Consider the following 16,833-nt stretch of genomic DNA (forward strand, 5'->3'; position numbering starts at 1 on the left):
CGTTGCGTGGGAAGGCGGTCTTACCCGCACGAACCCAATAACGTGGCAAACCTTCACGCAGGTCAGTTGAAGGAGTTCAATTATTCCATTAAATGAAAGTGCCGGTCTATCCGCACGAATCATGAAAGGAAGAACACTAACCTATCGACAACCGCGCGTCGAACGGTTCAAAACAAAATTCTTAAAAAGGTAAGAAAAACCTACACGCAGGTCAGGTATGGGTAAAGCTTTGCCATCCTACCAAGTGCAAGTGACGGTTCTACCCGCGCTATCACGAAAGAGGAAGCAAAACTTCACACCTATTATCAACCACGTTCAAAGGTTAACTTATCCTCAAAAAGTAAGAAAAACCTACACGCAGGTTAGATAAAAGTTAAAGTTTAGCCATCCTACCAAGTGCAAGTGACGGTTCTACCCGCACAATCACGAAGGAGGAAGCGAAACTTTAACCCACTATCAACCACGGTCAAAGGTTCTTATTCTAAACACTTGGAAAATTGCTATTTTAAACTAAGTATGCAAGTCATAAGTTTATAAAGCAAAGAATCCAATGAAAGGAATAACAATCGTATATTTCAATGATATATTACAACAGTGGCCGGGTAACTACCCGCCTAAAAGAAATCTATACAAAGCTAAGTCTATCCTAGCAGTGGGAAGGGATCTTCAGGATCAGGCTTCAGGGCCACCTCCGCTTGGACCAGCACCGTCAGAGCGCGGCTGCCCAAGGAAAGCCTTAAGGATGTTTAGCCCATCATCAGCAGCAGCAGCTTCGTTCACCTTCTCCACCACTGGATGCGGGAAGGCAGCGTACTGGTTCACAGCTTGGTCATAAGCAGCTTCAGTATTAACATTGAATAAAGGGAAGTTGGAGGGCGGAAAGCCTCTCTCAGCAAACCCTAGACCAAGCAGGAAGCCAGTCTTCTCCCCATCCTCATGAGAAGCGTTGAGGGCTGTGCTCATCGCATCGTCATAAGAGGTCTCCGAAAGGACCCGACGCACAACCTACAAGAGAATACAAGTTAGAACATTTTCTAATTACGAGCAGAAAGCGTAAAGAAAAAGTTAAAGATACCTGAGGCAACGCTTCTCGAAGCAGCCATTGGAGGGTAGCTTGACTTTCTTTGTAAGCACGTTCGGCTCCGCTCTTATCAAGGTTGGCAAGTTGAACTTCCTTGGCGGCAGCCTCTTCGACGCTTTTGAGTTTCCTTTCAGTGCGGTCAAGCACCCCCCTCTGGTCAAGGATCTCCTGCAGCTTCTTGGCATCTTCCATTGCCAAGGCGTCATGAGCATGCTGAAGAGCCTTTAATTTGCATTTAAGCTGCTCATTCTCTTCGCGAAGCGGCTCAGCAACAGCTTCAGCATTGGCAGCCCTCTCAGTTGAGTTTCGCGCAGTCTCCTTGGCCAGCCGAAGCTGTTCATTCACAGCTTGGGCAGCCTTGGAGCGGGCCTCGAGTCGCGCCTGGACTTCAACCTCGAGGGCCTTGAATGCCTTCTCCTTCTCGGCTGCGGCAGCGGCCAACTGCCGGTTCTCCTCCCGAAGAGCCCGCGCTTCAGATACATCTTTGGCGCGAGCTGCTTTCAACTTGTCGTTCTCACGACAAAGCAGCTCGACGCGGGGCTGCGTCCGGGCCTGGAGAACCCGAAGCTCATTGGTTAGCCTACCCTCTTGGTAGCTAGCCATGGCTTCCCCCAACGCACCATGAGGAGCAGCGTGGCGAGCCCAGTCCACGCACTCCACAGGGGTGCGAAGGGTTGTCCCTCGGCGTATGTTCCATCTTGGAACATACACTTCATTGGAATCCGACACTGCAAAAGAAACAAAGGCAGTTAGGAAAAGATGATAAAAATATATACGGGAAAAAGAACCCTACGTACCTGTAGGGTCAATAACAGGCCGATAGCCGCCAAACCCATCACCTGAACCTAAAGGAAATCCATCCAACAGGTCAGGCAGACGGGAAGGTGGCATAGATCGGCGGAAAGCCCGGCGCGTACCTGATGGTCCGGCCGTCGGTACCGGTGGCGCAGGTATAGTGGCAGCCGCTGTGGAAGCCATTGTTGGCACCGCCTCCTCAGCAACGGTAACCGCCGGCTCCGTGAAAGATGCTGTAAAAATTGCACTCACGGCCGGCGGAGACACCTTCTCAGCTGGAACAGCCTCAGGAAGACTGGAACCAGCGGAAGCAGGCGTAGACGCCTGGGTCGACGCCTCGGGAAGGCTGACCGAGCCTACCGTCATTGGCGGGGGAATACTTGCTCCAACTCCACCCTGGAATGCGTCAACATCCACACCTGCACAAGCAAAAGTGTTAGAAAAATTTATTTGAAACAACAAATCTAGACAAGAATTATGGGGGTACTTACGGGGTTTCTTGAGCTTGAACGCACGGACGAGCGGGGGCGAACCCGATGGAGCCGGCCTCTTGACACCGGTAACCGTCGTCGTCGCTGCCTCCCCGGAGGTAACACCTGCAGCCTCAGGAGCGGTGGTTTCCTCACCACCGGGCTTCCCCGCCACCTCTACACTATCTGACTCGGAGTCAGATAGGACTACCGGGCCGGCAGTGGACACCTTCTCCTTGCCCTTCCCGGCCGGCAGCCTTTTTCTTCCGCACCAACGGAGGACCTTCTGCGGATTCCTCAGAAGAAGAAATGTCAACAACTCCAGCAGCAGGCACAGCATTGAGGGGTTCAGGGTAGAAGATAGGCTTACCTGGCCGTCGATGGCTCAGGATCTCTTGACCCGGCGGGTAAACCTCCACGAACCGACTCGCAGTTTGCTCTAGGATGGGCAACTCGTTCTCGTCCAGGGCACGAGTACCCATCCGTGCGGGACCATCTTCCTCCCGCGGATTCAGGAGCGATTGAAGATCGTTACCCTCTGAAATCAACAAGAAAGTTAGAAAAAATCGAAGTCAGCAAAATGAAACAAGACGTACCATAAGGGATAGAGTTCGAACCATATTCAAGGACGATCGGAACCTTATCCGCATTCGCCGCCTTCCACACCCGGCTCATCCCCAGCATCACCATCGCCGACTCCGGAAAACGGAAAACCGGGGACTGGACCCGAGATATCTTCGAGAACCATTCTGCCTCCTCGTAGTTGAGGGCGGGAAGGTTCGGAAGCGCCTGGCCATTCTTGAACTTCATGGCGATGGGGATGGCGCGAGCGGATATGAAGAAGAACTCTCTTCTCCATGAGCGAAGACTCCGCTCGGTGGTACAAATCTTTAAACCCTTGATACGGGTTGTAAGAGTGTACCACCCCTGGATGCACCTCCAAGTGTAGAAGGTCATCAGACGGTCAACGAGGGGCTCAAGGCCCAGTATCCGGCACACCCACTCAAAGTGCCGGACCTTGGCAATGGCCATGGGGTGCACCTCTGTCAGGTGCACACCGTGCCTCTCCAGGACACGGTACACAAACTTTGTCAACGGAAACCTAAGGTTTCCGTAGACAAAGAATGCAGCATAAACCCCGATCTTGCCACTAGGGGCATCGTACACAGTATGGTGGGGTTCAGGAAACTCAGGCTCGAGAGACTCGAGCATGAACTTCCTGACGATATACTGGTACAGATCGACAGGAAGAGAGCACTGGCATTCGCCAGCAGTCTTCTGGTCATCAGCATCATGAGAAGACATGGTGGAAGAAAGATGAAAAGAGATTTCAGGGCAATGCTTTACTGAACAGAAAAAATCGCCGGAAATTACTTGAGAAGAAGAGATGAAAGTGAAAAGTGTGAATTGCAAATAACCCTCCCCCCCTTTATATAGTAATCGCAATTAATGCGATGAATTTAATAACGGAAGAGAGAGAAATCAAAGGTGCAATGAAACTAGGACGCGTGGCAAAAGCAAGCTGGCAACATCTGTCACAAGGACGTATGCCAGAGATTTCGCGGCTACGCGCCCGAAATCCCGTGCCCACGCGCCTGAAAAAGCAACTGGAATGACCATGTTCTGTCACGTCACCATAACTCCCTGCACGTCCTGACACAGTCAGAAGAAACCGTCGCACGACGTTTCAGAGGTTTGGACTTATCTTTTCACCAACTCTTCGAATTTCAAAATTCAAAATTCGAAAATATTAAAAAGTAAGCGGGAAAATACCCCTTACCCCTTGGCAAGCAAGTAACCGTAAGACGGATGCGGGTACAGTGTTAAGGCAAAACCCTTCACATACCTAGCACCCGCAGGGAATTGAAGCCAAGAAAACCTTGGCGAACAAGTAACCATAAGACGGATGCGGGTACAGTGTTAAGGCAAAACCCTTCACATACCTAGCACCCGCAGGGAATTGAAGCCAAGTACCTCGGCAACCAAGTAACTATAAGACAGGTGCGGGTACAGTGTAAAGGCAAAACCCTTCACATACCTAGCACCCGCAGGGAATTGACGCCAGGAATACCTTGGAAGTAAAGTAACCGTAAGACGAGCGCAGGTACAGTGTTAAGGCAAAACCCTTCACATACCTAGCGCTCCGCTGGGAATTGAAACCAAGAAGGATCTTCTGGGCAGTGCTTGCGGAAAAGGAAATAACATCCCCGCATAGCGGGAACGTCGAGAACTACGTTGTTTAAAGCTCCAGGATGGAATTGGTGGTTTTAACATAATTGATCACTATGTTCAAAACTACCAAAACCTCATGGAGAATCCACACAACTGGGACTCAATGCTCCTGACTTGCGAGGAGGTTACAGACCTACCCGCATCATACCCAAAGACCAAGCAGGAAACTCGGGCATTTCTGCAAGTGACAAGGACTTCCCATGGAAAACCTTACGAAACCCTTTTCAAAAACCCCTTTTAAGTCCAAAAGTTCACCTCACTTTATTAAACACGCATGAGAAGAACATTGGACTGGGGGGACTTGAAGAGGTAGGTCCCAGCAGAGCCCAGTTGGACCCGCAAGACTCACCTTAAACAGGGACGTCTGCGCAGAGACCAACTGGATCCGCAGGACCAACCGTGCTCAGAGAAGTGACGTCCTTACGCGCAGTATGCAAGCTGGTCCCGCAGGAAATGCCTCCCATGGTGAAGGACTCCGCCTGTTCCCGCAGCCTCGGATACAAGCCATGAGTGAAGGCCACCCGCGCAGCATGGCTACACGCACTAGGCACTTAACTCTCCCCAGTGTCACCTGAAGGAATGAGCAAAGGCGGGAGGGGGAAAACTCCCGCCTAAATGAGCCAGTCCGTATGATGGAGGATCTTTTGTGTGATACCTGACGAGGTACAGACAAAAGATCTGACCAAGAATGCGACAGCTCACTGACAGCAGCATGGCAGACAGCACGCCACAGCACTGTGACCAATAGCCGCCGCCTACCCACCAACTCCTGCCATACCACGTGCCTAGCCTGTTGTTGGCAGAAGAGGAAGAGTGCACGACACGCCTGCTCTGTGTCAGCCGCTACCTATCCACCACTCACAGGCAGGGCACGTGCATAGGTTACAGTTGGTAGCGTGTTGGGCCGGCTAAACCCCTTGGAAACCTACCTTCGGCTATAAATACCCCAAATTGTATGACCATCTCATCTGATCATATTATCATCATATATACCTGATATCTGCTCTAGCAATCTCTTAATATACTTTTATATTTAAAGAGCAATCTAGTCTGATTCTCACGCCGGAGGGTGGTCACAAGGAGGAACCCCCCCCTTCTCAGTGACGAGCTCACGGTGTCTGTTTTGCAGGTTATCAGAAGAACCATCTTCCAAGGGTCTAACCCCTCGTGGGAAACAGCTCTCCAACCCCTAGGTTACCAGTAATCGGTCGGGGTTCGACTGGTGTTTCTTCACCTTCTATGGTAGCGGCGTCATCTTGATCTTAAAATGTGTGGTTAGTTCTATAGTCAAAGCTGTCAAGTAAACCGCTAGGACAAGGGCAGCATATGCCTACATTTAGAGAATAGGTCTATGCTAGGGATAACATCTCAATGTAGTCACATTAGATTGCTTTAACAAGAATGATGTGACTTCACATAGATGAGCGGGTTTATCCTAAAGTTAACAGATGTCCCCTTCCATAAGCGGCTTATGTTGGAGCCTTATTTCAAAATTGAGTTGTCAAATGCGTATGTTTTGAGTTAGAGAAACCTCTTATTGTGAAGACAACCCCTTTATGAAAGGTGTTTTAAGTGTATCCACTTGTGATATATGCTACTGCTAGCCATGCATATTTATTTGTGAAGAGAAAAATCGATCGCTTGATATGAAGATGACTGAATATAAAAGTCTTCTTGTTCACGTTGACTTGGTTTGAATGCTTTACACTTAACACCCAATAATAATACACAAGCACATCTATTCATTTTATCCTAAGCCAGCTAATTTAATAGACATATAACATGCATATACATTTGCCATTGGGGTTGTGGTCAAATGGTAGAAACAAAGCTTCTATTACACTAAGGTTGTGGGTTCAAAACTCACTTCCAACAAGGGATTAAGAAATTCACATTTCATAAAAAAAACATGCATATACATTTCATATATATAACTAGTGGATTCAAGTAAGAATCATCAAATGTTTATAAATCACTTTATTTACCATTAAATACATGTAATTTTAGAGTTATTCTATTCATCGACAAACACGGAAATGTAAAGTAAAAGTGAATAAAAATTATTTATAAATATATAACATTTCTCATTTAAAAAGGTAGATTTAGGTTATGTGGTATGGTCATTTTACACCTCGTTTTTTTATGTCACATCTAAGGTGAGGACGGTCTACTGCATGCCATTACTTTTTGATTTGTCACTCTCTGACTACCAAATCCGCATTCTGCTTAGGGTGCAAACGAGCGGACCGAGAACGATCCTTACAAGTTACAACGCTTGAGCGCAACTCATTATAATTTTCTGAAGCTCGAGCTCGACGGGTTTACAAGATGTAATGATCAATCATAGCTTGAATCAATTTGAGAAAAATCTTATAACAATCCAATCTCGGATGGCTCTTGAATAACCCCATGATCATGCTATCCCATTTATTATCAAAAATAAAGGTTAGTGATAATTAAATGATAAGAAGGAATTGTTATGGGGAAGGGTGTTTAAGAGGGTGAGATTAAAATTAGATGGTCACGTGCAAAGAACATGATGGGAGGCTCATGTCATGTGCACATGAACTCTTCACCCAATGTCTGCCTCTTTATTTTCATTGCACTTTCTTTTCATCACCTGCAATATTAATCGTTAACCCCAACCATAAGTTAATGCTTTCCTTTTTTAGTATTTTTAAATTTAACTCTCTAACAGTCGTTATTGGATGCTTTCAATTGGTTTTTGAGTTTATCTTAATTTAAAATTTATGGTGTTAAGGCTGATATAACAAAGGTTAATAGGTGAGACATAATTTTTTTATGGGTTAAAAGGCATTAAAGACAAGACTGATTAAAGTGTTAACGGACTTTAAAATTCTCTACACTCGTACATGGTACTTTAAAAATTGTTTTAAAATTAAATTGACAGGGTTAAACGGGGTTAACCATTTCCTTAAGATGAGGTGAAGTGTAAATGACAAAGTGGGTGATATGACATCTATGTGAAGTTAAATGTGACATGAATTATACACCCATTGCCTGAACCAGAGAAAAAACTAAACGTCTAACATGGTTTTATGCCTTTAATCTCCTTCGGTGTCAGTTGTCTAAGGCTGAGGGGTGTGGAGCGCTAGGAAGGGCGCAAGAGGCCGGACGCTCGCGCCCCGGGGCGCGAGCACCACACCACCGAGGCGCGATAGGGGCGCGAGAGGGGCGCGAGAGCGGAAAACGAGGCAGGCGCCAGGGTGCTAGCGGCTGAGAATGGCGCAAGAGTTTTCTTGGAAAGGGTGAATAGTCGTTGGGGGGTGTTTTATTTAAAAAAAAAAAAAATTTTTTTTCCTATATATAATAACAAACCCATATCAAACCCATTTCAACACCCATATCAAACCTATTTCCAACTCGATTTTGTTTCTCTGTATTAAACATATATCAAACCCAAACCAATATCACATACCACACCCAAAACCCGAAATCACCCCATCTTCCAAACCTTTTTTTAAAAACATGGCTGGAAATTGGTACCCAAACCTAGAATCAGATTACAGTTACGACGATTTATGGTCGGCACCGGACCAACCGATGTTTTATTCGGGGTCGCAACAACCATCCGGCTTTCAACCATCCAACAACAACCATCCGGCACCGGACCAACCGATGTTTTATTCGGCTTTCAGCCACCTAAATCCGGTCGACCAAATGCTGATGGAAAAACAAAAGGAACGTATCCGGAAGAGGTTGATCGAAGAAGACGAAGCCGAATAATAAGAATAATGTTTTTCTTTAGTACTTTAATTTTTTTTTATATATTAATGTGTTTTTTTAATTAATGTGTGTTTTTTTAAATAATTTCTTGTTTTTTTAATAATACGTTTTTTTAATACATTTATAAAAAAATAAAAAAATAAACCGCTCGCGCCCCCTCTCGCGCCCCTCCACACCATGGCCCGGGGCGCTATCACCACTACCAACACCCATCTTATCAAGTTTCTCTCTCTGCCACACGTCACAATATTATTGGCTGGCGGCCCCACTCACGCTCCCTCTCGCGCCCCCCACACCCCTCAGCCTAATATGAATTGGGTTTTATCATATCTTATTGGTTAGGGTGTATTGGCGATATTCAGGTAACGGATCTCACGATAAAAAATGTTTAGTGATTTAAGGATATAATTAAAAACTTAGATAAATATTTTAAAATTCAACACTTGTTAGGATAAAGTAACTAAGTGATGATCTTTTAATTTAGCAACAAGCGGATAGATAATACTACTAAAATAAAAGAAGAAGAAAAATGGAAATTTTAATTACTTAAAATTATTTATTTATTTATTTTCCAAAGTAAATGGTATATTTTTTGAGAAAATTCATTAAGTTGACCATTTGGAGAGAGAGAGAAAAAAAAAAATTAACCCACTAATCTTCAATATTTTCAAAAGAGTAAAGTGTCATTTTTGTTCTTTGGTTTGACAAATAATATTAATTTAGTTTAAAAAGTTTATTTTTTGTATATGAACCCTCCACGTTTCTCATTTTTTGTCAATTACATCCAAATCACTAACCTCGTTAAATTTAATCGTTAAGTCAGGGGTAGACATGTCTTTTCACTCTTTCTTTATTATAATATGACACTTTACCCTTCCCAAAATAGAACAAGAAATTTGGACTGGGCGACATCATTCAAAATGATTTGAATCTCGTCTGCTCCGTCCAAATTCAAAGTAAATCTCTTTTTTTCCGTCCAAGTTATAAGTAATTTCGTATTTACATTCCAATTTTCTTTTGTCCTCTTCTCTAATATTTTTTTCTCTCTCAACCCTCTTCTTTTTTTTTCTTCCTCATATTCATCTTCTTCTTCTTATTCATTATCTTCGGTGAGTTCTGGTTTTCGACGAGTCAGAGGGGAAAGATTTCGAAATAAACATAGTGGCTTCATCGTCAATTTCGTCATCTTCATCACTGTTACATAAAAATCATAGCAATAATTATCGATCATTGGTGAGAAATTTTTGGAACTTGACTGCTTTTCCGGTGATTGGTTTTCTTTTTCTTCCCAGTGATGAAGAAGATGGTGATGAAGATGCGAAAGAAAAAAAAATAGAGAGAGGTTGAGGAGGGAAAAAAAGTGTTAGGAAAGGACAAATTTTTTAAAAAAAATTTGGGCTGTGAAAACGAAATTATTTAAAATTTGAACACGAAAGACGGGATTCACTTTAAATTTGGACGAAGCATAAGAGATTCAAATATTTTTGAATCCCATCCCAGTCTAAATTTCTTGGTCAATTTTAAGAATATTAAAGCTAAATGGGTCATTTTCATTCTCTTCAAATCGTCCATTTAAAGAATTTTCCTGTGAACTGCAATTTACAGAAAAAATTGTGTAAAATTATTAGATTAGCGGTGTATGAAAAAAGTGCCAATTATTTCATAACCTAGAGAATAGAGGTGTGTGTTTATCATTCTGAAAAAAAAAAGTTAATTGCTAATAATATTTTCAAAATTATTGGAAAATCGATGGGTTATTTATTTATTCTTTTTTCTAACGTGAAGACTAGAAGGTCATAAAATGTGTTTCCCCACTAATGACGGAGGACTAAAGCTATCTTTGTATGGTGGCGATTTCTAGAAAACAAAATAAATTTGTTAATATGAAACAGTGTTGATAATGTCATTTTATATTTTTTTTAGCGATCAACGAATAAAGTTTGGCCTAATGACAAAATATGATTTCATACACCCGCTATGATAGATAACACTGGGTAGCATAAGCCCATCATATCCTGTTATGGGTAAAACCCATGACCGAAGACCCATTACAGTAAATCCTGGTTAAAATCAAATTCGAACTTGAAAACTTACGGTCAACTCATTTGAGAACTTACACTCATGGTCAACTCATTTGAGAACTTACACTCAACTCACATTTTTACTACTCAATTGTGCTAGAACATATTGGTCATATCTCAAAAGAAAACTCTATGATGCTGAAGAGGTAGGTCCCAGCAGAGCCCAGTTGGACCCGCAAGACTCACCTTGAACAGGGACGTCTGCGCAATGACCAACTGCTCCAGCAGGACCCACCATGCTCAAAGAACCTTACGCGCAGTACGCCAGCTGTACACGCAGGGAAAGCCTCCCAATGGTGAAGTACCCCGCCTGTTCCCGCAGCTGCGGATACAAGCCATCAGGGAAGGCTACCCGCACTAACAGCAAGGCTACACGCACAAGGTATTAGCCACTTCAGTAGTCACATGAAGGAATGAGCAAGGCGGGAATACTCCCGCCTAAATGAGCCAGTCCGTATGCTTCTGGAAGGTCTTTCGTACTATACCTACTAAGGTATGGGCGGAACAGACAATTTGACCAGAGCAGCCCATGAACCAATCACAGGGTGACAGCTCACCGACAACAATACGAGGAGGAGCACCCTCTAGTACTGTTTGTCACTATTAGCCGCTGCCTACTCACCAACCCTTACGATGGGACGTGCGCAGCCTACAGTTGGTGGAACAGTGCGTAGCCGGCAGTAAAGGAACAGTATACAGCCGACCTTTACTGTTGGCCGTAGCCTATCCACCAACCAGCATGGCCTGTGCGTAGTCCACTGTTGGTGGAACAGGATTACTATTCAGCCGGCTGTACCTTCTAGGAAACCTACCTTCGGCTATAAATACTCCAACACCTTGGAATGGTAAGGACATCATTTGATATCTCAATCTTATCTAGCAATCTCTTAATATACACTTATATTCAGAGCAATCTAGTCTGATTCTCACGCCGGAGGGTGGTCACAAGGAGGAACCCCCCCCTTCTCAGTGACGAGCTTACGGTGTCTGTTTTGCAGGTCTCCAGAAGAACAACCTTCTCTGCTGGACCTCATCCTCGTGGGAAACATTACTTAACCCCCAGATTATCTATAATCTGCCCGTGGGTTCACTTAGTGTTTCTTCAGATGCGGTTGTTTAGTTATTCTCTAATTTATCCAAAGTCAAAAACTTTATGACAAAAGTTCGTGATTTTACATTTAATATAATTTAAATTTCAAATAGTTATAAAATACCAAAATTTACATATTTTATTTTAAAAGTATTACTAGAAATATATAAAATATCAAAACTGTTACATCAAAATGATAAAATTTCAAACTCAACTCATTTTCTTTTCAACAACCAACATGTGTAATTTTTTATAGCTTAAATCATCAAAAAGGGTTTTTTTTTTTTACAAACTCATCCCCTTATATATATTGTAAAGAAGAATAAAAATAAATGTGAAAGTGACATAGCATGAAGAACTGGAAAGTAAAAAAGACCACCATTCATGGAATGAAAGAGAGAGCCTGTAGAAAGTATACAAAACGAAATAATAACAAGACACATGTCACTTTATTATTCTTTTCCATTTCAAATGAAATGATAAATTCAAGCATTCAACCATCCAACAAATTTCTCCAAAAGTACATTTACCTTTACAGTTTTACTACAGTTCACATCCAAATAAAATAAAAACATAAAAATAAAGAAGTAAATCCATCAATAGGGTTTCCTGCAAGACATAGCTGTCTATAAACTGTTGCTTCCTGTAAGCTTGGTTAAATATTATTATTATTCTCTTCTCTTCTCCACCACTCCCGTCAATACATGTATCAACATATACGTATATACACACACACCCTCCCCTCATTTACTCACACACCCATCTTCATCACACCTGCTGCTTCTACCTTTAAAGGTACAATCTTTATTATTACACTTCTTTCTATCTTTAACCTTCAACTCAAATCTTTAAACCTTGCAGCAAACAACAACAAACAATGCGTGGGAATCAGATATGGGTGTGTATGTGTCTCTGTTTGGTAGCAATGGTCGGTAATACCATCGGAGCAGCTCCTAAGAAGCCAGTAGCCGTACCGTTTGGCCGGAACTACGTACCCACATGGGCTTTTGATCATATCAAATACTTCAATGGTGGTTCAGAGATCCAGTTAATGCTAGATAACTACACTGGCACCGGCTTCCAGTCCAAAGGATCTTACCTGTTTGGCCATTTCAGTATGCAGATTAAAATGGTTCCCGGAGATTCAGCCGGCACAGTCACTGCTTTCTATGTAAGAGTTATTTTTTTATTTTTATTTTTAATTCATTGAGGCATTTCATCGAACACTTGGTGTGTATACATTTGTTTGTTATTAATATATATATATATATGTGTGATAATAAATTACAGTTATCGTCTCAAAACTCTGAGCATGACGAGATAGACTTTGAGTTCTTGGGCAACAGAAGCGGGCAGCCGTACATCTTACAGACCAATGTGTTCACCGGCGGTAAGGGTGACCGGGAGCAACGGATCTATCTTTGGTTTGACCCCACCAAAGCTTACCACTCGTACTCTGTTTTATGGAACATGTATCAGATTGTGTAAGTTTTATATTTAAATATATATTATTTGAACACATCCATTTTGTTTTCCAGAGATCTAGGGAGCTACAATTAGTCTAAAAATAGGCTTCTTTACTAAACAAGCTTGATAGCCTTAGGCTGAGGGGTGTGGGGCTCTAACGGGGGCGCGAGTGGGGGCTCCAGCCAATAATATTGTGATGTGTGGCAGAGAGAGAAACTGGATAAGATGGGTGTTGGAGCCCCTGGCCCTGGTGTGGAGGGGCGCGAGCAGGGGCTCCAGTGGATTTTTTTTATTTTTTTATAAATATATTCAAAAAACGTATTATTAAAAAAAACTCATAAATTATTAAAAAAAACACACATTAAAAAAAAACATTAATATCTAAAAATAAAATAAAAATTAAAGTACTAAAAAAACATTATTCTTATTCTTCGGCTTGGTCTTCTTCGATCAACCTCTTTCGGATACGTTCCTTTTGCTTTTCCATCAGCATTTGATCGACCGGATTTAGGTTACTGAAGTCTCTTGTAAGGAAGTCCAAATCTCTCATTCGACTTTTTTCCTTTTTGTCATTAGAGACCACCTCCATGGTTTTGTTGAATTTATTGAGGGATTCAACAAGATCGACGATGTTTACGGCTCCCCCCTCAGCCGGTTTTTTCCCCTTGGCGTCCCGTCCCAATGGCCGCCTCCTCGGCGGTGAAGACGTTTCCTCCCCCGCAATGTTTAGGTCGAATCCAACGCGGCAATCCGACGCGGCAGAAGTGCTATACGCTCCAGACGAACTAGTTTTAGTCCGTTTCGGCCCTACTTCCGCATCATGGTCCGGCGCCACCAGCTCAACCTACTTGGAACACCTTTTCAACCTCTCCGACAACTTTACATCGTCCCACGTCTTCACCGTCCCATACCTCCGCAGACACTCCTGCTTCCACTCTTCGACAGTGAAATTGTAAACCGCCAAATCATCACTGCCACTTGGTCTCATACGACCGGCGTTCCTGTTGAAAAGATTAGTAAACAAGCCGACAAATTTTCTGATTTCGGACCACCGACCCGAAATCATATTGGCGTTCCGCTCTGTACTCCCAACGAGCGAATAGAACGTCTCCCTAACCTTTGTCCAAAAGACCTAGCTCTTTTGGTAGTCGGCTGCAAAATGCATAAATAAATTTGTAAGTCATTTAACTTTTTTATTTAACTTTTTTATTAAAAATCATTTTTAAAAACGTTAAAACAATTACCGCAACGCCGATCCTCAGAAATGACTATCCAAGCTCGACACAGGGCTTCCTTCTCATCCGATGACCACGGAGTGGTTTTCCGTTTCATCCTCGGAGTCGAAGCCGAACCCGACCCGTCCGTTGCAACTTGTTTTTTCCGGTGGACGCGTCTTCTTTGTCCCGCAGCTTCACCGTGTGATTCTTGTGTCTCCGGAACAACAAAGTTAGGAGACGGTTGTATGTTGGATGGTTGAAAGCCGGATGATTGTTGCGGCTCCGAATAAAACATCGGTTGGTCCGGTGACGACCATAAATCGTCAATATAATCTGAATCTAGGTTTGGGTACCAATTTCCAGCCATGTTTTTAAAAAAAGGTTTGGAAGATGGGTTGATTTTGGGTTTTTTTTGAAGTTGTGGTAATTATTTTATGTGATTTTGGGTGTGGTATGTGATATTGGGTGTGGTAAGGTTTATATAGAGGAAAAACTTTTTTTTTTTAATAAAATTAAAGAGCCCAACGGCTCTTTTCTTCATCCCAACGGCTCCTTCACGCATTCCCAAGCCACCTTTACGCCATTTTCCTCCCGCTACCGGCCTTGCGCCCGCCTTGGTTCCCGTGCTCGCGCCCCTCTCGCGCCCCTCTCGCGCCTCGGTGGTGTGGTGCTCGCGCCCCGGGGCGCGAGCGGATGGGCTCTCGCGCCCCCGCTGAAGCCCCACACTCCTCAGCCTTACTTGTTGAGCTCGAACCAGATCGAGCCAGAGTAATTACATAGATTTTATTTTTAATAAATTTATTTAATAACTATTATTAATATATATATATTAAAAAGGAGATTTAACTCCACTCACAACGTTACTATTCATTTTACTATTTATTATTTTAATATTTTATTAAGTACAACATTATTATTCATTTTACTATTTATTATTTTAATATTTTATTAATTATTATAACTATTAAACCACTAACCATAATTTCATAAAAAAAAATAATGTTTTTAGTTTCTTTATTTTTTTTTCAATTAACTAAAATATTTAACAAACTATATTTTCAAACACAAAACTTTGGCAAGTGTCGGCCTTACATGTTTAACTTGCCGGTTAAACGATTTCTTATTATATATAGTTCGTACATACAATGAGCGAAACCTTTTTCATGATTTAAATTATCCCATCGTCACACAGTTTTATATCTGCGTTTAAATGTTTGATACCTCATATTTATAATATTTTTTGTTGGCTCACTAATATATGTATACGAATTTGTTTTGGTAACACTGATATTAACCGAATTTGTATGGGTATGCAGCTGTAATGTACTGGTTTTTTTTGTTTTTACATACGATAATTTGTGGTATTTTGGCATTGGCAAGTTTATTTCTTTTGTTTAGTATCAATGTCGTAACTTGATACAGACTGACTCAACGTCAACTTGCAGCGAGCTTATTGTTTAATTTTTTTAGTTATATTTTTTGTTCGGTTTAACGATCCCGCCGCGAAGCGCGGGGTCCTAAAAACTAGCTATTTATATTATTATAATAAAAGCAATTAAATAATATATATTATACTTATAAATATATAAATTAATAAGTAATAAACGGACTCGGGCCGAGCTTGTTGACAACAAACTCGAACTATTTGAGCTATTCTTTAGTTAATTGAGGTAAGTTTAAGCCTAATCGAGCCTGGCTTGTTTAGTAATATAGGCTTTAGTTTTGAGAAAATGGTTGGATCAATATGCCACGACAATTAAGGCAAAGAAAACCCATTGAAACGAGTAGTGTTTACATTAAGATAGAAAGTAAACATGCAATAAGTTGCGTCACTAGCCTTTTTCGGTTAGCAAAACTAACTCGTTTAAAAGTTATATTAATCTTAGATTTTTAATACTTTATGACATTGGACACACAGGTTTTTTGTGGACGATATTCCAATCAGGACGTTCAAGAACAGTAAAGATCTCGGGGTTAGATTCCCATTCAACCAACCAATGAAGATATACTCTAGTCTATGGAACGCGGACGATTGGGCAACAAGGGGTGGTTTGGAGAAGACCGATTGGTCAAAGGCACCATTTGTAGCACACTACAAGAACTTCCACGTCGACGGGTGCGAGTCATCGGTGAACGCAAAGTACTGTGAAACCCAAGGCAAAAGATGGTGGGACCAGAAGGAGTATCAAGATCTGGATGCTTATCAATGGCGTCGTCTCCGATGGGTGCGCAAGAAGTTCACCATTTACAACTATTGTACCGACCGGAAAAGGTTTCCGACAATGGCACCGGAATGCAAGAGAGACCGTGACGTTTAATTTGTCTTGGATTCCATGGATGATCATTTAATTTGTGTCGCTTATTTTTATTAATATATAAATTCTAAACTGATTGAGGATCAGAATTTATGATGTATCATTAATATATATGTATCCTTCTTTATTCTAATATTTCTTCATTTCATGATCTTATTAACTCGAACTTTCATTTATATATTTTTTTTCTAGTTGAATACTAGATATAAAAAGTTGTCATGGATGATTATGACTTCTGAGAATCGTGGATCTATAAGGCTGTTCTCTACGGTGAGGGGCTTCGAAGCCTCTCGCCGGTGCAACGCCAGCGCCACGTAACTACCGGGGGGCTTCGAAGC

General features: G+C 42.3%; 1 protein-coding gene across 1 annotated transcript; it reads left to right on the forward strand.

Moving 5' to 3' along the window:
- Window positions 1–12,241: 12,241 nt before the first annotated feature.
- On the forward strand, window positions 12,242–16,621 carry LOC143623625 (xyloglucan endotransglucosylase protein 2-like). Its single transcript, XM_077094477.1, has 3 exons — window positions 12,242–12,667; window positions 12,787–12,980; window positions 16,099–16,621. Exons 1-3 carry the CDS (start codon window positions 12,374–12,376, stop codon window positions 16,496–16,498), a joined length of 888 nt encoding a protein of 295 aa, XP_076950592.1. The 5' UTR covers window positions 12,242–12,373; the 3' UTR covers window positions 16,499–16,621.
- The last annotated feature ends 212 nt before the right edge of the window (window positions 16,622–16,833 follow it).

The sequence above is a fragment of the Bidens hawaiensis genome, unplaced genomic scaffold (genome assembly GCF_021521415.1).
Source record: "Bidens hawaiensis isolate Kalapana, Puna unplaced genomic scaffold, B.hawaiensis_p1.1 tig00003506_1, whole genome shotgun sequence".
Lineage (NCBI taxonomy): Eukaryota > Viridiplantae > Streptophyta > Magnoliopsida > Asterales > Asteraceae > Bidens > Bidens hawaiensis.

Coding starts and splice junctions, on each gene's coding strand:
- LOC143623625 (XM_077094477.1), top strand. CDS start 12,374: ATGCGTGGGAATCAGATATGGGTGTGTATGTGTCTCTGTTTGGTAGCA. Junction 12,668..12,786: donor GCACAGTCACTGCTTTCTAT/GTAAGAGTTATT, acceptor AATAAATTACAG/TTATCGTCTCAAAACTCTGA. Junction 12,981..16,098: donor TGGAACATGTATCAGATTGT/GTAAGTTTTATA, acceptor TTGGACACACAG/GTTTTTTGTGGACGATATTC.